This window comes from Podarcis filfolensis (assembly GCF_964270895.1).
Source record: "Podarcis filfolensis genome assembly, chromosome: 14".
Taxonomy (NCBI): domain Eukaryota; kingdom Metazoa; phylum Chordata; class Lepidosauria; order Squamata; family Lacertidae; genus Podarcis; species Podarcis filfolensis.
The window spans coordinates 5,363,392-5,383,479 of record NC_139616.1 but is presented as its reverse complement, the minus strand read 5'-3'; the positions used below and the strand labels follow the sequence as shown (position 1 = coordinate 5,383,479).

Sequence of the window (20,088 nt, the reverse complement as noted above, 5' to 3'; positions counted from 1 at the left end):
GAAATAAAAAGAAACAGGGACACTAACTTCCCTTTCTGAAGAAACCTTTAGACTGAAACACATTGGGCTACCTCTTTGCCCTAGCCTGAGACTGTACTATTTTAAATGTTTTTAATTCTGAATTTTGAATTGCTGTAACCTTCCCTGGATCTGCTAGTGAAGAACTAGGAAATTTATTATTACACTGATAAATATTAGTATTTTGAGTTGTGCTCTGTTTTGGGCAGAACAAAGCCAACAGACTTTCTTTGGAGAGTGAGCAGGTTTTAGAAGTGGACACAGAAGACAAAGGTACAGATGCTCACCCATACTTGAAGCTAAAAGGAGAGTCACGGACAAATCTCCTTCCATCAGCCGAACCTCTTAGGGGTTAGACGCTTCCACTTTAATGAAATTATATTTCTAAGTGGGGAGGGGCAACAGCTCAGTGATCCAGAAGACATGCTTTGCATGTAGAAATCACTAAATTAAATTCCTAGTCTTGGGGCTGAGCAATATATCACCCAAAACCGGTTTGAAGTCCATAATGTGGTATTGCTTTCATAATTTTTGTCCTGGCAATATATCATGAATCATGGTTTGTGCTATTGAAAAATCACAATGTGGGGAAAACCTTGAAGCCAGCCAATGCCTCTACACAGCTCCATTCTTACTTCAGACATTGTGATGTATCAGTATATTGTGATGATTAGCTAGTGATATATCACACTTTTGAAAACCAGGTATCAACCAGCATTACCCGGCATATCCATTTAAAAAAAAAAATCAGTATCAAGTGATGGGAAAGATGTTTGCTTCATAATCTGGAAGGCCACTACCACAGGTACAGATAAATTATAATCTGGCCTGAAAACAGCTTTCCAAGATTATTTTTTTCCTAAAAATATTGAGAACTAGATTATGCTTGTACTTCTCAGTTTGAATAGACTACTGTATCTACTAAAAGAGTTAACCCGCTAATTAAAAATAACTGCTCAATAAAAATGAAAAAAATGAAAAATCTAACCAGGGCTAGATGACAGAAGAAAATGGAGCCAATATAGTAAGAAGGATTATGACAAAAAACAAGAGAAACCGTTAAAGAGTAAAAAGAACTAAGGATATTTTTCATGGGAGAATTGAGCTTCAGGAGAACACCAATTGTGAAATGAGTAGGCATCATATGGAATTGAAACAAAGTTCAAATTCAAGTGTGCATTTTCCATCCACAAGTTTTGAACCAAACACAGGGAGTTTTATAAAAGAAACAAAACTTGTCCAAGTATATGTGCAGCCATATAACAAAGGGCTGCAGATCAGTACTTGAGCACCTGTTTTGCATACACAAGGTTTCAGGTTCAATCCTCAGCACCTCCAGGTCCCCAGCTTGAAATCCTAGAAGTAAAGAGCTAGATGGACCAAAGACAGCTTCCTATGTTCATATATTGGTGGTCAAGGTGCTAGAACACTATTTTTCTCCTGCCCAAATAAAGCCAAGCCCACTGGACATTTGTCTTCCCCAAACTGTCATCCAGAAGCAGCCATTCCATTATGCAGCATCTGAGGGAGAGATTGAGAAGTACAGCCAATTTATCAGCTTATCTGAGAGACCAGCAATGTTTGGCACCTCTTCTCCTTGAACTGCTTCCAATCCAACTGATGGTAGTAAGAACTTCATGACTAAGAACAAATGCCCAAGTCTGCATTTCCTCCGCCTGTCTCCCAAGCCCTTTTCTTTTTGGGTTGTGTCTTTTAATTTGCAAACCTGACTTGCTGATTTTTGCAAACTGCTCTGGGAGCCTTTTCGGTTAACAGTCTCTGCTTTGGTGGCAGTTGTACGCTTCACTGCCCAGCCTCAGCGACCACTTGCTCCCTAACTGGTCTCACAGCACATGGCCCCAAACATGTGCAAATACTAAAAGGAACCTCAGTTCCCTTACTTCCAGTCAATGGGGGGACGATACTAGAACATAAGTCTGACACAACTGAGTAAGAGGGCCAAAGCAAAATACTTACAAGGCAATATTTAGCAAATATAGTGGTACCTCAGTTTTTGAATGTAATCCGTTCCGGAAGACCATTCGAGTTCCGAAACGTTCAAAAACCGAGGCACAAAGGGCGGCCTGCAAATTCAATAGAGAAAATGGGGGGACAACTCAGTGGATGCTGTTTGATGTCTGAGGCGCGTTTGAAAATGGAAGCATTTACTTCTGGGTTTGCGGCATTTGAAAACCGAAACGTTCGACTTCCAAGACGTTCGAAAACCAAGGTACCACTGTACATTTTTAGTTTTATACAGGGTTTTGTCTTTTTGTTGTTTTTTTAAGGGGACAATTCAATGGTTAAGACAGCACCAGTTTTTAGAGTGAACAGCATTTCAGACAGCACTCTTACCAACAATGGCTTTATCATGATACACCATTTTGCTTTGTGGAATTGCAACTCTCCCCCATCCCCTAACCCACCCACCAACAGCAACAGACAGCATCCAAGACCTGGTTTTGAAAGTGAGCTGCAAGCACACACGGATATGGAACTGATCTAAATAGTAATAAGTGGACATAGCTATTGAGCTTTTTAAAAAGGTTTAGCAACCCCCTTTCCTGATCTCTTCCTCACTTTCTTCCAATCTAGAAAAATGATCACTTTTGTATCTCTTGGCTCTTAAATATAGACAGAGCTGCAAAATCACTCTAGCATTTTTCAAGTTAACCAAACCAAACCATTTGTTGAACTAGTGACGCAAAACCTATGGGTGGGGTGGGGGAAATAATATTCCAACTGATATGAACAGAAGGTTTATGGGGCACCTAATAAAATATCACTGACCAGCACTAAAAAGAAAGAACTAATCCTATGGTTATTCTTTTCTCTTCTCAACTTTTTTCTCTGAAAATTGTGGTTTTTGTTTCTACATAAAATTTGGGCTGTACATGCTATTTTTGTTATGCCCAAATTATGTAACCATCACTTTTGTCTACCAAAATGTCAGATTTTAGCTTTTGTTTTATTTTTAACTCCCCACCCCACCCCCCGTTTACCAGCTCAAGCTGCAGGCAGCTCCATCTAAATCTGGATATTTTTGTAATAGTTTCAATAAAATTAAAGAAAGCATTTTACCCTACCTTTCTGTAATGTGCCAAAGGTGGTCAATAAAATAATAAATATTTTTATTAGTAGTAGTAGTATTTGCCTCCCCAGCCACTCTGGGCGACTTACAACAGGATATTAAAAACACAATAAAACATCAAACATTAAAAACTTCCCTAAACAGGGATGCCTTCAGATGTCTTCTAAAAGTCACATAGTTTTTTAACTGTTTGGCATCTGACAAGAGGGCATTTCACAGGGTGCATGCCACTATGGAGAAGTCCCTCCACCTGGTTCTCTGTAACTCCATTTCTCGCAGTGAGGAAACTGTCAGAAGGCCCTTAGAGCTGGACCTCAGTGTCTGGGCTGAACAAGGTGGGTGGAGATGCTCCTTCAGCTATACAGGGCCATGGCCGTAGGGCTTTAAAGCAGTGTTAGAAACTCAGGTATATAAACTACGCACCAAATGGCTCCTTAAACGAAGGTTAGAGCCACCAAAAAAGAATGTCTAGTTGCTATTTTGGGGCAAGGCAGCTCTAAAGTCTTATTTTTCAAATGATGAACTGACTGTGATTGATTTAAATATCTGGCTGGTTCTGATAACAACCTTGAGCTAGGTTAAAAACTTTGAGAATTTAACAATATCCTGTCAAGATATCCTCATATATATTGGCCTATTCCTACCTCTTTTTCTTAATGGTGACACAGACCATTCATAACGTAATAATACTCTTCACAACTGTGAGCAGGGCAGAGGAGTAGGGTAAGCAAAGACAAGCTACAACAATTACCGGGAACTATAACATTGTTCACTGTTCCTGCTCAAGCTGCACAAAAATGCATTAGGAATCTTTAAATTCATTTTGATTGTACATATAAAAGGTAACTGATAGAACTCTACAGGATGTGGTATTAGTGTGTAAAAACAGTCAAAATCAAATATCCCCAGAGGGTGGACATGTCAGGGGCGTAGCGTGGGGAGCCGGGGGTCGTGGCCCTGGGCACACAATTTTGAGGGGGCGTGAACCAGGCGCCCCCATGCAGGGTTCCCTGTTGCGCCCTGCTTGCCGTCTGTGGTCTCTGGGCCCCAGAACCTGGCCTGGCCTCACTGTCACATCCCTGGCAACCCAGCCAGCAGTGGCCTGCTCCTTGCTCAGACAGTGAGCAGGCACAGATGAAGGGAGGGAGGCAAAGGACAACCCTTGCATAGCCCGGCCCAGTGCTCCTCTTGACAGGCATTGGGGGAGATTTTCCCACCAAGGCCAGTGTTGGCTGGCCAGGCTCCCCTCTGCATGGGTGGGCAGTGCAGCAGAGGCCCCCTTGGCTCTGGTGGCAAGGGCTGAGCTGGCATGGCGGGTTCCGTTCACACTCTACATCTGCCTGGTGGCGTCCGCTAGACTGGTGCAGCAGGTTTCATTCGCCCTCCACACCTAGCCCCTACCCAGCCTGCACACTCCCACCCGGGGCAGCAGCAAACAATGCTATGCCGCTGGTCCAGGCACAGCGTTTGAAATTACTCTATCGCCAGTTTTGCTACTCAGGAGCACCACCTAGTGGCCAAGTTGAGATTTCCAGTCTGGAAATCTTGCGGGTGGAAATCTTGCAACAGATATCTTGCGGGTGGGGGGATTGAAGGGGAACCTTTTCATTGTTGTAGGAAAGTAAGCAAACAGGAAAAGTTTTTTCACACAGTTGAATTAATTGTTTATCTCCTGCAGGGGCGGGGGCAGGGTGAAGTAGAAAGCACATTGTAGTTTGCAAACAAACACAAGCAGGTGAAAGGTTTTTTTCCTGTGCTGCCTGATTATTTAAAATGCTTCTAATTTTTTGCATCTCAAAAGTGAAATGGCTCTAGCAGTAAAGCAGTGCATCTTTTCTTGTTTGCCTTTCATTTCATCTTATAATAATATTTTTGCTGGCTTGCTTAGAAGAATAATGGTTTACACCCTTTATTTGGATTCTACTGCATCGTTTTTTCCAGGAATGCAGGTTGAGCACTGGGGTGGGGAAAGCACATTGGAAATTATGACAAAAAGGAGGGTTGGGGGGGCGGTCCCTTCCTGTGTATCCCATTTTGAAATTTGATATTGTGTATCTGATGGTGTATTTGGTGTGGAGGGAGGTGTGTAAGTCGAACAAACATTCTTGAGGTGTGTAAGTCGAATAAACATTCTTATCTCTTGAGATAAGAAACACATTCAGGTCTAGTTCTTTGTTCCAGTCTTGCCCATTTATGACAGTGAGTGAGATTTACTGGATGTGGCTTTTCTGTTTTGTGAACCCAAGTCTGCAGCATTCCTAACCTTTCCTGGAGACGAGTTAGCAAAGTCTGCTAATGACACAAAGTTGTTTGGAGTAGCTTTTAACTAAAAGAGGCTGTTAGGCACTCCAAAAGGATCTCTCCAAACTGGATGAATGAGCATTAACATGATAAATCTGATCCAGTGTTAATAAGTGCAAAGTGATACACGCTGGGGGGGGGGGGAAATCCTAACATTACATATATGCTAGTGAGGTCTGAGTTGGTGGTGATTGACCAAGAACTTAGGGTCATAGTGGATACCTCAATTAAGAAGTTGACCCAGGTTGTGGCAGCAGTAAAATGGGGAAATATATTTTCGGGATCATTAGAGAAAGGATTGGAAACAAACTGGAAATATCATAATAGGTAAAAAAAAAGGTAAAGGACCCCTGGACGGTTAAGTCCAGTCAAAGGTGACTATGGAGTTGTGGCACTCATCTCGCTTTCAGGCCGAGGGAGGTGGCATTTGTCCACAGACAGATTTCCTGGTCATGTGGTCAGCATGACTAAACAGCTTCTGGCGCAACGGAACACCATGACAGAAACCAAAGCACACGGAAACGCCATTTACCTTCCTGCCGCTAGGACAGAGCAATGGGAGCTCACCCTGTCGCAGATTTGAACCGCCAACCTTCTGATCAGCAAGCCCAGCGCCACCTGCCTCCTGATATCATAATGGCCTTATACAAGTCTGTGATGCAGCTGTGCTTGGAATACTGTGTGCAATTCTCATCACCATGTCTCTTAAAGAATATCATAATGCTGGATTTTAAAAAAACAAACTGGTGGAGTATCATCCTACTTTTTAAAATATTTGCATGAGTACTCCTGTACCATTTACAGGGAAGTGCTTTCCTTTTCAGAAATAAAAACATTAGAACTTTGAAAATCACGTTATGTGGGCATGACTGTACAGAATGAGACATGGTCCCTCACTGGCAGAAGCTGTGACTTTGCAAAGTGAAAGAAAAAGCTTCTTCCTATTGAGAAGCAGTGTGGTATATGACTGTATGACTAGACACGCTAAATCCCCATGAAGTTCACTGGGTGTTACTGTCGTATACACGCCTAATTTTAAGCCCCACTGTGCTCTCTGTATGACCTGCTTTGCTATGGCTGGTTACAACCCTCCCAATACCACAAATTGCAAAATAAACCAAATAAATTCTCTATGGAAAAATAAACAAAGTGCCGCTACAGTAGCCATTCGGTTTTTGCACTTATAACCCAGGTTCCAGGGAGCCATGTGGCAAATACCTTTTCTATCCCAGTTTCTAAGACTCCTAATTAGATGGCTATAGGAATCCGACAACAAGGACAAGAGTGCACTCTTCCACTCATGTTCCCCAGCAACCAGTATCAGAGGAATAAATGAGCAGCATAATAATATAATAATTATATTTTATTAAAATTCAAAACTACAAAAAATTCACATAAACAAAGCATTAAAAAATTCTTTGTTTTTTCAACTTCCCCTCCCATTTTCCACGGTGTTTTTAATTTCTTCCCCTTGCTGCCCCTTATTTTTTCTCCCTTACATCATAACCATCATACAACAATCTCTAATTCCTTCTGTTGCTCATAGTTCAAATACTGCTCACGAATTCATCATACTATAATATTTCTTTAAATGTTTTGAAAAAGACTTCCATTCTTCCACAAAAATCTAACTTTTCATTAAGCAGCTCCAAAATAGCTTATTCTTTACATACCAGGTTCCACAAAAGTTGTTAAATAGGGATTTTCAGAAAGAACAAGTTTAAAAGCTTCATATAAACTGGCATAATATTTTTGCAAGTATTTTTTAGACAGCCCTGTAAGTCCAACAAGCAAGTAAATACAAAATCTGTTTTAATTCAGAAACAATTAAGGTAAGAAAACTGTCATAAACTTCATAACTTTGGACAACAGTAAGTTGCATATGATAGGAAACAAAAATAAAGAATAATGTGAAGCTGGAATTTTCCAAGATATCAAACTGGTGCTTGGCAACTCCACCATACAAGCAAACACTTGCCTGTCCTTTTAACATAAAGGAGAATAGCCAAAGAAAACCAGACTAACCAAAATGAACAGGAACATTTACATGCCTTGTAAATACTAGCCTCAAGTACATAAGTACTCCTAGATTCATGTAATCTGCAAGAGCATCTACAGTAAACATTTCACTTTCATCAACATACCATGTTAATAAACACTAGAACTTAGGACCAGGAGCACACCTTACCTCCCAGCCTGCAACTATCAGCAATTATTCCAGATGTCTGTGGTTCAAAGAATATGCAAACTGTTGGATCATTTTGCTGACTGCTTGGATGAAAGTTAATGGGTTTCCATTCTCAGCTCAAACTTAGGAAATGCTCCAAAGAATGACCTTATCTTGAAAGTTTTAATTTCCAGGCATTAAACTAGCCACAAAGTCAAACAACCTTACTTTCTCTTCTATCAGTAAACACAAAGCTTGACACTACAATCAGTCAATACAGATATATGAAGTAGGGGCCGTGTTGAGATTATAATCTATTGTTTCAGTGACTGGAAATAAGGGGCAGCAGGCCTCAGACTTATGCTGCCTCTCCTTTTCACCTTATTTAGTACTAATTTATGAACAATTACAGTTCCATGTTACATCTAAACTTGGGAGAGCTCTGTTTGTTCAAATTAAAGTTAGTTAAACCAAGATCTGAAACCAGTTTGATAATAATGCTTTTTATATAGCCCTTTCACATCACTTTGAATACTTGAAAGCCCCATACTTCACATGCACTTACAACAACCCAATAAAGTAACTGAGCATTATTATCACACATATTGCAGATACAGAAGCTGTGTCTGAAAGAGCAGCTTGCCAAAGGCCGCATAGCAAATTTATGGCAGAGCTGAAATCTGAACTGAGGTGTTTTCATCCGGTGTTTGTTTAAACTAACTTTGTTTAATCCTCAACTTCCCAATTCAGATGTCATGTAATATGAAACTGTAGTTAGTTCCAGCATAAAAACAAAAGCTGCCACTCTTTCTCAGGCATAGAGGAAAAAGAGAGAGGGCAGTGTCATGGACAGTTTCAGGTCATCTGAGTCAAAGTTTCGGTGAATATCTTAACCAGGCAAATGTGATGCTGGAATACATCATGTTCCATGTAAAATGCTGAAATAGTTGTAAAGATCTCCTGACTTAATGAATCGCTCTCTAGTTAACTGACAAGAATAGAGTTTTTAAATTACTTTGAATTTTATAAGTTCTGAGCTTTGACTAGGTCAGACAAATTCCAACTCTCATCTGCTTAAACATCAGGGGTAATAGTCAAAAATGATGGAAATTGGAGTTCAACAACTGAAGGACTGCAGGCTCCCAATCCTGAACTAGGTTCTGGGTTTTTTGCACTATATGAAGCCACTTTTATGCCCATTTTTTAAAGTATACTGGAGACTGCAAAGGCTAAGAAGATGCTAAAATGCACATGCAGAAATGCAATCATGGACTTTCTCTTAGAAGGACAGTAGGTTGAAGTTTACTATATATTATCAAAAAAAACCCAACATGCCATTAACCCTACCAATCATCTCAACAGCATAGGTTATATGGTCTCACAACTAGATTCAGACTCTGAGGAGACAACAACTAAAAGTATGTTGATAGACAAAGTTTCTTTTCAGTACAGTATACTTAAGATTGCAAATCCTCCAACACTTAATAACACTGACTCCAAGTGAGAATTTCTGAAGCAAGGACTGAAACCTTTAATATGGTGTTATTATTTAAGTGCAGAACAACAGAAGGTTGATAACTGAGTAAGTCTGAAGTGTGCTATCAATCATTTGTAACCACTGGTCTGCACATACTCACATGTGAACATCCCAAGTCAGTGGTTCTCAAACTTTTCCCTCTGGGCTACACTTTCAAAATAAAAATTTGTTTGTGACACACCAAATTTTTAATTGATAAGAAATACATTGGGGCGGGGGGGGGGGGAGAGAAACAACAACTAGCAGTGCTTCATTTATAATACAGAACACAACTACTTTAAAATATGATCACGGGACACCCAGAAAGTATAAATCACTGCAGAGTATAAAACAATCATTCCCACACACTTGATGCTTTTGCTCTCATTTTGAAAAGATATGTCCCTATTCTGCAAATAAAAAAAGATTATTTTGATACTATACAACACTGAAATGTTTAAATGTTTCTCCAATTGTCTTTGAATCCCATCACACTCGCCATCCTTTCCCACTACACTAGTGTGGCATGCCACACCCTTTGAGAACCACTGCCCTAAGTAGAAAAAAAACCACTATTTAACTCACAAAAGCTTCTGCATGAACTTAGTGAAATGTAAAAGTGGTTTACTTTTAAATAGGCCCTTTCCAAGAGTCAGGATCTTAACTGAAACCATACTACACAGGTGATGTTGAAATGTTAGTTAATCTTGTTAATCCACGCCCTATTCCACTTCCTGATAAGTATTGCTCATAAGCAAGTTCTATGACATCATCAGGACCACACCTTGTGCCCTTCCAAAGAAGACATGTTTTGCCACTTTTAAGTGGGGGGAAACAGTGGTGCCTCATTTGTGACATACCTTTGGTGAATTAGAGCCCACTTCACAGCTCTCGTCAACAAAAGTTTTCACCACAATAAATGTATTTTATGAGACTTATTTTTTGTTTTTTTCCTAGCAGAGCTGCATGTCTGGAATTGGTAACCAACTGAGGAATTTGTCACCATTCAGACAAAATTATTCTGATTCCAACCTGTGTCAAAGAGCAAATAAAACCAAAACACCCTTCAATGGCAGGATACTATAAGATAAATGTGTTTATTCTGCCTTCCATAATATCAAAATTTTAGAGTAGCTGCCACCACAGCACACAGCAAAAAAAGTCCCTATGTATCCTTTAAGACTAATACAGTGGTTCCCAATTGGTGGTCTGCTCAACCCACCCACATAACTAAAACTATCATCAAAATTTTCAAAAGTAGTAGGTTCATGACTTGGCCTTTGAAAAGCCACAGTAGTTAGCTAATTGGGAACCACTGGACTAATAGATTAGGCTGCAATCCTAATCTTGTTTAGCTGGTCATATAACCTATTGAATTTAATAGGATTTATTGCTGAGTATTCATTGTTAGGACTGCACTGTATGTCTATGAAAACTTGCATCACAATAAGAGGCCCCCTTCATCATGTACAGTTCCACAAAAGATAATGACAGAATAAATGTGCTAAGAGCTTTGTGACACTTTAGGGATGTTATGCATAAAGACAAAGCCACAATCCCAAGCCGCTTCTTGAGCACTCACAGTAAGTTGCAATGATGGGGTGAGGACTTCTAATTTTGATCCACAAGAATTGCTTTCTGATTTAAGTAAGCAAAATTATTCAGCTTACTCAAAATATGGATAGTGAACCACAGACAGAATGCTAGCAAAAGATAAAATAAAAGAAGCAGATCTGCCATAAATTACAACTAACATTTTAGCAAATCTCAACAATATTGCACTTCCTCTTTTCAGAAATACCTCACCCTGCTTTAGAAACTCATTTAATGTATCATTCCTTCCAGGTATCAGATACAATATACAACTTTCAGAAGGCCTACTCCCTTCTGAAAGTCCTCTAGCTCTTTTGACTTGATGCCCAACTGGATCAGACTCCAGGCCTATGACAGTGGTGAGAAAGAGGGACGGCACAACAGGAAGTCAAAAGACTCACTGAAACTACCCCATACTAGGTGTGAGTGCAGAGGGCATATTTACATGTATCTGCCTTGTTCCCCTTTTTCACACAACCCCCCCTCCATTCATTTGAGGCAGCAGGAAGGAGAGGAGAGTAAATCTCAGAGGGCAAAGTCAGATACTTAGGTGGGGAGGGTAGAGAAAAGGCAGGAAAGACATGAAGGCAATATTTTTCTAATGTTTTACGGTTATTGGGGGGAAGTGTGCTACCCCAAAGCAATTACTGTATGCACATAAGACTAAGTGGAGGAGAAACAGTCTCCTCCAAGTGTCACCGTAAAAGAGCCTTACTTGCAAACTGCTTTTAGGGAGTGTGTTTTTTCAATCAAGTGGTATATAAATTTTATCAAAATAGTAATAAATAAATAAATCAGCCTGCAAGCTCCATCTTGGAGTCTCTAAGCTGACCTCATGGCTGCAAGCTTTGCACTTTTCCCCATTACTGTATTTTTATTATTCTGCCTCGTTTCACCTGGGCTTTGTGGAACATCTTGTCTAATAAAGAGTTCTAGAGAACTCAAACGACTGCTACACAGTAGTGACATTTTTGGCTGCTTCTAGTAAAAGGATTACCCAACCGTGGGTTTTTATTTGTTGGTTTTCCCCTTAATGGGTCAAACGGCCACCTTTGCATGTATGTGTGTGTGTGTGTGTGTGTGTGTGTAGTTATACTTTTCATAATTACAGTTTCTTCTTTTACGTAGAGCCCGGAGCTGTCCTTTTAAACAGAAAAGCAGGAGAGGGGTCGAAATAAATAGTGTGGCGGCGGCAGATAGGAGTGAAAGGAAGAGACAAGAGAGTGTGGAGGAGACTCCCCGCCACCCTCCCTTTTCAAAATGGGCCCAATCCAACAATTAAAACACACCGAAAAAGAACTGAAGCCGCTATCGGGGCCGGGAAAGGAAAGAGCGGCGGGGGAAGCAGAACCGGAGCGGAGCGGGAGCCGTGAGGGAAGCTGCCCCCGGGGGCAGGAAGGAACCTCGGCTGCTTAAGTGGCTGCTTCCCGGGGCGAGGGAAGGAGGGAGAGGGAAAAGGGAGGGAGAAGCGGGGGGACCACTCGCCCTCCTCCGACGCGGCCTAGCCTCGCCTCGCCTCACCTCCGGCTCCGGCCGCCCAGGAGCAAAGCACGACGAGCACCCTCAGCAGCACCATCTTCTCCGCAAGGCCCCGCCGCCGCCGCCGCCTGCCAGCCAGCCAGCCAGGCGGCCGCCTCTCCTCCTCTTCCTCCTACCCACAAAGCATCCGCCCCGGCCGGAGGAGGGGGAGGAGGAGGAGCCGAGCGGCGCCGCTGCTGCTGCTGGGGCTGTGCTCCTTCCCCCCTTCTCCGCCGCCCGTCGGCCTCGCCTCAGGCGACCACCGAAAGTGCCTCGGAACAAGCTCCCTCGGTCGCCTCAGAGTCCAGTCAGCGCCCGGCGCGCGCACCCGCGCACTTCCCCCCCTCCTCCCTCAGTCCTTTCTTCCCCCTCCCGGCCGCCGCCGCCGCTACCCTCTTTCTTCCTCTCCGTGCGCGCGCGCGCGCCCGGCCGCCTCCGCTCAGCCACTCAGGGGCGACGGAGGTTAGCGGCGCCGAGCACGCAAGCGCTGGGAGATCGCCGGGGAGGCGAGAGGAGGCGTGGCTGTGTTTAGGCCCGCCTATTCGCCCTCCGGCGGTCCTTGCTTGGGGCCACGCCCCTTACAGTCTCGTGTTTTCTTCCTTTCTTTCCCGCCCGGCACAAGCCAAAAGCCCGCCTCCTGTCTATCACGTGGCCCGGGGTTGTTATTGTTAACTTGAAGGCCTTGGCCGGAGCCGGCTGGCGCGTGCGCAGTGAGTCCCTCCTCTGGGGCGGGAGTGAGGGGCGTTGTTTTTCCTGCCATCATTGTTTCCTTAAAGGGGAAGGTGGCGGCCGGGTCATGGTTGGGGCAGCGGCGTGCAGCAGATCTAACCCGCTGTATTTGCAAATCCTTTCGCAGTGCGATGTTTTTTTTCTTGATATTTGGCCTTTTGGGGAGAAAAACATTCTAGCATCTCCACACAGACACAGAATAAAGACTGAACCAGCCTGAAAAACTGCATGGGAGGATCTCGTCTATGCCGTGATCTTTTCTACAGAGTCTCACAAAGGTTTTGCAAGTGGATCACCTCTAAGCTTTCTGAGGCTTTCCCCCCATTATAACGTGTGTGGCCTGTTTTTGTTCTAAAGAGACATGCAATAGTAACCCAACCGAAAAGGTGTTGGGACCTTACCCATGTAGCAAACCTCAGCTGCTATGCTGAATTGTTAATCTGTTGTTTATGGAGAAATACTGTACTAGTATCATAGCTGTCAACCTTCCCTTTTTTGTGGGAAATTCCCTTATTCCAGCACCGCTTCCCGCTGCTATCCCGGATTGTTAGATATCCTGTAGACTGTCCCCTGGACAGGTGAGGCTGCTGATCCCTTAGTTTCGAGGCTGCTGATCCCTTAGTTTCGAGGCTGCTGATCCCTTAGTTTCGAGGCTGCTGATCCCTTAGTTTCGAGGCTGCTGATCCCTTAGTTTCAAATCTGAAAGTTGACAGCTATGCCTAGTATTGAAGCTTACCTGACTCCAGCTTCTTGGTATTAGGGCAAACCGTTGCACGGTATGCTTCCCAAACCAGTGGGATACCACATGGTGTCGAAGTAGGCCTTCACTTTCAATAAACCATAACAGTTTTTCATAAAACCAGAACTGTAGATTTAGAAGGGACCCTGAGGATCATCTAGTCCAGTGTTTCTCAACCTTTTCCCCATTGTGGCCCGCTTCCAACTTTGTTTCCTTCCTGTGGCACCCTGTCCTACCAGTAGAAAGGTAGCTATGTAAATGTTTTGTTTTTAAATAGAACAAACAAAATTATAATTTTTATAATTGATACAAAATACAATTACATAAAAAATATATACTTTAAGTATTTTTCGATCAACGTGACCCTTGTGCTTGATGACCAGAAACAAGCTTTTTTTATATCTTCTTCTATTGCTCTGAAGGATAACCGAAAATCACCTTTGTCCATTATGTTAAGGCAGTTCTGAGTTGGGCTGAGTAACTTCTTTGGCAATCACTCATAGCTTAGTTAGATTGTCTTGTGCGGGATCATCACCTTGTTGTGGGGAATGGGCTTGCATGTTCCTATGATCCTTGTGAGCGGAACCATCGGGAATCTCGTACTCCCAGCATGGTCACCCAAGGTGGTAAGGTCAAAGGGGAGGAGCTAGACAAAGAATGATCCAATAAGTCTTCAACAGCAGAACAGGCGGAAGATAACAAGGCTGAGTAACATACCTCCTTTCGCAGTAGTACTTGCATGAAGAAACAGCACCCCACACACTAACACTGCTGCAGCCACGCACGTTGCCCGAGACATACGAAATGTGGACAGCTTGGTGCATGCAGCAGTGGAGTACGGAAGTGGGAGGGAGAAGGAAGCGGAAGCGACATTGCCGCAGAATATGCGTGGGAATCACCATCACTTCTCTGTTCACTCTACAGTGGTACCTCGGGTTACAGACGCTTCAGGTTACAGACTCTGCTAACCCAGAAATAGTATCTCGGGTTAAGAACTTTGCTTCAGGATGAGAACAGAAATTGTGTGGCGGCAGCAGCAGGAGGCCCCATTAGCTAAAGTGGTACCTCAGGTTAAGAACAGTTTCAGGTTAAGAACGGACCTCCGGAACGAATTAAGTTCTTAACCTGAGGTACCACGGTACTTCTCTGTTTTCTGTTTTCTTTTCTTGGTTACTTCTCTGTTTTCTTCACTTCTCACTTCCCTCTGTGGTCCCTAGTCACATGCTGAGGCCCCCCATTTGTGCAATTTTCACCTGTGGCCCCCTTGTAATATCCGGGGGGGGGCAGGGGGCCATATGGCCTCCAGTTGTGAAACGCTGATCTAGTCCATAGAAATATGCAGCTGTCCCATACAGGAATCAAACCTGCAACCTTGGCGTTATCAGCACCACTCTATATATATCAGGTTTATATCAGGAGTCGGCAACCTAAGGCCCATGGGCCACAAGCGGTCGTTTAACCGGCCCATGGACCCCCGCCACCCACTTGGTTGGCTACAGGAAGCTCCTGCAGCCAATGGGAAGCTGTGCACGCCTCCTCCGCACCGGAAGGACCGCCAGAAATAGCATTTGCGCATGCGTGTGTGCGTGCACTCTGGCCCTCTGCAACATCTGCAGGACCATAAACCAGCCCAAGCCACAAAAAACTTTGCCGACCCCTGGTTTATATAGAGGAGTCTTCGCAGTCACGGCCAAGGAGTCATCACCAGCCTTTAAATTACATTGTGACACTAGAGAGTTTGAATGTTATCGGTTTGGATAGCTCAAATTTAATGAAACAGAAGGCATTGCTACTCTAGCACAAAGCTCAGGACTGTGAGTTTGGAGCCTTAGAGGATGTGATGATAAGAGACAAAATTGTTTTTAGCATCCTTGATTGCAACTTAAAAGAGAAACCTACTGAGCATTCCAGTCTCACACCTTTTCAAGCAATAAACATTTTCAGAGCTCAAGCCCTTACAACTTACAATGCCTGTATTCACTCAAAATAACAAGCAAAGGCACACAGTGCACCAGGAGGCAAAGACTTATTTATGTGCGGTCTGCAGTTCCTAAGGACAGCTCTTCAGCTCTTCCTGCAAGATATGTGGCGGTGCGCATAAACCAAAGCCTTGCCCTGTCTCCGGAGTCTCATGCCCCAATTGTGGGGACCAAAGCCATTTTACAAATATCTACAGAAGGAAGCATGCTGCTTCATCCAAACAGGAACAAAGTATGGAGCCCCAGCTGTAGGTATGTTAACAGCCTCCCAGGCTGCAGAAAGTGCAAATGGTTCCCAGCCATGGTTCACTGATATTAATGTGGGTGGGAGGTCATTCAAGAGACAGGGAGCCACCATAGAGAAGACCCATCCACATATCAATGGGGAGGTTGATCTGGAAAGATGCCCTTCTTCAGATATTTGGGTCTCCAGTCATTGTAGGGCTTTACATGTCACCTTAAATTGGGCTTAGATGTGGATTGGCAACCGGTGAAGTTCCCTTGATCAGTATGTATGTGTTCAATCCGCTGTGTCCATCAGCACTCTGACCACTGCATTCTGCACTAGATGCAGCTTCCAGGCTGTCTTCAGTCCCCATGTGGAGCACAATGTAACAATTTGACCTTGAGGCCACCCAAGCATGGGTCTAGTAAGCTATGTGGAAAAGTTCCAACATTTGGGATTTTTTAGTTTAGAGAAAAAGGCAAGTCAGAGGTGTCACGATAGACAGATATAATGTTATGCATGGTATTAAGAAAGTGAATTCCCAAATATTAGAACTTGAGGCATCCAATGAAGCTGAATGCTGGAAGATTCAGGACCAGGGGTGTGTCTAGGGCTCAGTCAGGTATTGTGCTTCTGCACACTGGCTTGGAGTGGCTAGGAGCCCACCCCCATTCACACACGCCCAAGGCCACTCCTCCACTGCTCTGGGCAACCAGGTGAGGTGCACAGGCTCCTCTGGGCATCTTGGCAGAGGAATTCTGTTGCTGGCCTGGTCTCCAATACATCTCCTTGCTAAGGGCCCAAGAGACGAGGGCACCAATACAGCTCCTTGTCAAGGGCACAAGGGAGCTTAGGTACACCTCTGTTCAGGGCAGACTTCAGGAAGTATTGCCTCACGCAGTGTAGTAAATAAAAATATGCCCTTTTCCCTTATGGGGTATCCAAGAGCCCATAGAGTCCTTACATAGGTTCCCTATTGGTAGGAGAAAATAACAGAGGTCAACCAGAGAATATTTGAGAAGCAAAGCAGCTAGTAAGCTTGATCTTTATTGATCTGTTGCAACAGGGTACTCCCCTCACACGCAGGAGAGGAAGAGGACCCCTCAAAAATGCTGTGCAAGGGCTTATAAAGACTTTTGAAATTCCCCTCCTCTAGATCAAGACCACCCCCAGAAACATTATGCATTCATCACAGAAGGGGTGTAACCTAAGACCACCCCTCAGATAAGGCGGTCTAAAACAGAACATTTGCATGTTGTTTTCTCCTGTCGCTTTGTTTATTTCCTGTCTGGCAGGTTACTTGATTGGATTTCTTGGGGAGCCTGGGCAGTCTTTTGTAATGATAAGGCTCACACCCTTATTCAAACACAGATTAAGACAGGATTTGTGAAGGAAGAGACAATGGGGAGGCTTTTCCATTTTGACCATGCAGAGAAACATTTACTCAGTTTAGGAATCAAAATGGTTCCAGGTTGGCTTTCCTGTGCTGATCTATGTACGTGTGGTTATGAACGTTGCCATATATCTAAGACCATGAAATTCCTATCACATTATCCCCCCCTTTGGGGCTAGAATTTTTCTTAAAAATTTTTGCCCCACAAACAATAACATCGTATGTTGTAAATGGATGCCTTTGTATAAATATATCATCTAAAAATAACATATGTTGCATTTTGTTACTAATTTACTTGTGGCATTCTAGCTCTTGGGAGAAACATTTTCTCAATAGTGGCTATGCTTTACAATTAGCAGGAAGGTCCACTACTGACTGAAAAATGCAATTGGTGTTTTGTCCTTCGCCATTTTTGTGTGTTTCTCAGGTGTCAAGCTAGCTCTTCTGTGGTCTCACACCGGCATAGTGCTACAGCAACACATCCTGTTGAATCCCCTCGGGGCTTTCATTTAACCATGTCGCCTGGCACAGAAGGTTTGGACATCTCATGAGAGAGATGCCTTTGCCTTGGCCTTTCTGTGGGATTTTATTATAGGCTGTGGTCTTGCACTCATGGGAAGTTGCTCACTTGCACTTAAAGGACCAAAAAGCTAATTGCAGCCTGGATACACTTGCCCAATTCAAACTGAGTCCAATTATAATTTATATATGCTCATGGTTCTCAACTTATCAAAACAAACTGTTAAAAGAAAACCATTCTTAAAAAGGGCACTTGTCCAAATAAGTCAATTTAACTCTATAAGGGATCATTCCTGCTAAACCAAAGCATATCCACCTTCATGTATCTTAGAAGCTTCTCCATGGTAAAGCGAGTTTTAGCACAATTTTAAAATGGGTAGGGAAGGTTGGCATAGTGCCAGGTGGGACAATCTAAACATTGGACTACACAATAGCCTGGTCTATTAGAACGCATAAAATGTATGAGAATCCTCCACTGGGGTGTAAGGAATAAGACATTAAACTTAAAAACAATTACACACAAAAATAGCCCCCCCCCCTTGTGGAAATAACACACTGTCAGACACATTTCAACATTCCTACGTAATAACACATAATACAAAAAAAACCTAATTAAATATCAGTTGCATATCTTGAGACAATTGTGATCTTCTCAATCCTGGAGCACAGTCTTAAGGTTCAAAAGTGATAAAATGTCCTTGCAATTCAACTCCTCCCCCCTTTGTCAGCCCCACTCCTCTGTCAGTCTATATCCTTTGAAAGAGATAGCTGTGGGCACTTTGAAAACTTTGGTGTCTGTTGTTGCTGCAGGTGGTGGCGAAGCTTTTTCATCATAGGTCTGTAGTAACACATCTGTAGAAGTGACATCCTGTAAGGGGGCAGGGTTTTTTAGGGACTTAAAAGACAGAGTTAGAAAAGGAAGGGGCAAAAGCCCCCCCCCCAATCTCCTTGAGTTATCTTAGCAAGTTAAGCATTTTACTCATTTTAATATTATTATCACATTTTCATATAATTACTGTTATTATCTGCTAAGTTTGTTTGCTTTCCTTCACTTAGTTTTCGTTGTTTTTTTCATATTATTAAATAAAAAATTACTCCACATGTATAGAAAGAGAACTGTAAAAAATACAACAAAGGTTAAAAAATAAAAAAGAAAGCAAAAAATTAGATTACCAGTCAGATGAAAACAGACTTGACACAAAGACATCAGATTTAGAAAAGAATTATTATTAAATAATACAAAGATATTATCAAAACCACACAGATTACTACTGGACTGAAAAAATGGGAAAACAATGGAAAAGGGCTTAAAATGACTTTCAATATGTGATGGACATGTCCCCAAAGTAAAACACACACACACACACACACACACACACACACACACACACACTGACCTATGAGGAACCAAAAATAATAATACTCAGGCAAAAAGGTAAACAAATACCATTCCACAAACAATGTTTGGTTGTGCTTCGATTAATTTCATAGACATCATGGAAAAACTGATTTAATAAATGAAAACAGATTATTTGTAACTTAAAGTGTCAAAGCCACAAAGAGATGGAAGTCACTAATACAGCAAGGTTTCAGACTTGTTTCACAGACAGAAAGAAAGTTGTTGTGGGAGAAAAGAAGGGACAAACACTTTGTTAGTGGGGTTCACATATCCTGTTAAAAGGGGAAATTATTTCATGTGAGAAGTCAGTGGGAGTGCTTTGATATTTACCTGTGAAAAGAATTTGGCATGTTAAGATTTGAAACTTGGCAACCTCTTGACTTTTGATGGTTCAGTAGCCTTTGCAGCAAAAGACACATTAAGGGTGATTTCCCTCAATGGTTCCAAGTTTTACATAAGGAAATTTGGATAGGTTTCTCCCTGCAGCCCAAGCTCTCCAAACCTCCTCTCTCCCCCCTCCTTTCTCTCTCTCTCTCTCTCTCTCTCTCTTTGTAAGCTGATCTAGCCTCTGTGCATGTGCAGAGTTCATGTCTCAGCAAACCTTTTATACTATTGAAAATGTTGCATCTTTTGGCTAAATTAGAATTTGAATAAGGGAAGGGAAGGGTAAGGAGTAGATTTTAAAAATAGGGTTAGATTTTAAAACAAAAAAGAGAAACTCAGCAATTCACCAAAGCTAGCAATTGCAGCCCAAGCAAAGGGATTGCTTCCTTTATGTACAGGAAAGGGCTAATATCCCTCTGGCCATTTGTGGAACAATCTGCCACGCCCTTATATATGGGAAAAAATGGCCAGAGAGTCAGAATTCATAAGATTTTTAACATTCTCAGTCATTTCAGC

At 42.6% G+C, this 20,088-nt stretch overlaps 1 protein-coding gene across 1 annotated transcript in view; it reads right to left on the bottom strand.

The window, feature by feature from the left end:
• ADAM10 (ADAM metallopeptidase domain 10) overlaps window positions 1–12,696 on the bottom strand; it is a 47,901-nt gene extending 35,205 nt beyond the window's left edge. The window contains exon 1 of the mRNA XM_083586500.1: window positions 12,208–12,696. Coding sequence (XP_083442626.1) covers window positions 12,208–12,262 — 55 coding nt within the window. The 5' untranslated portion in view covers window positions 12,263–12,696. The remainder of the gene's footprint in view (window positions 1–12,207) is intronic.
• Window positions 12,697–20,088: the final 7,392 nt, after the last annotated feature.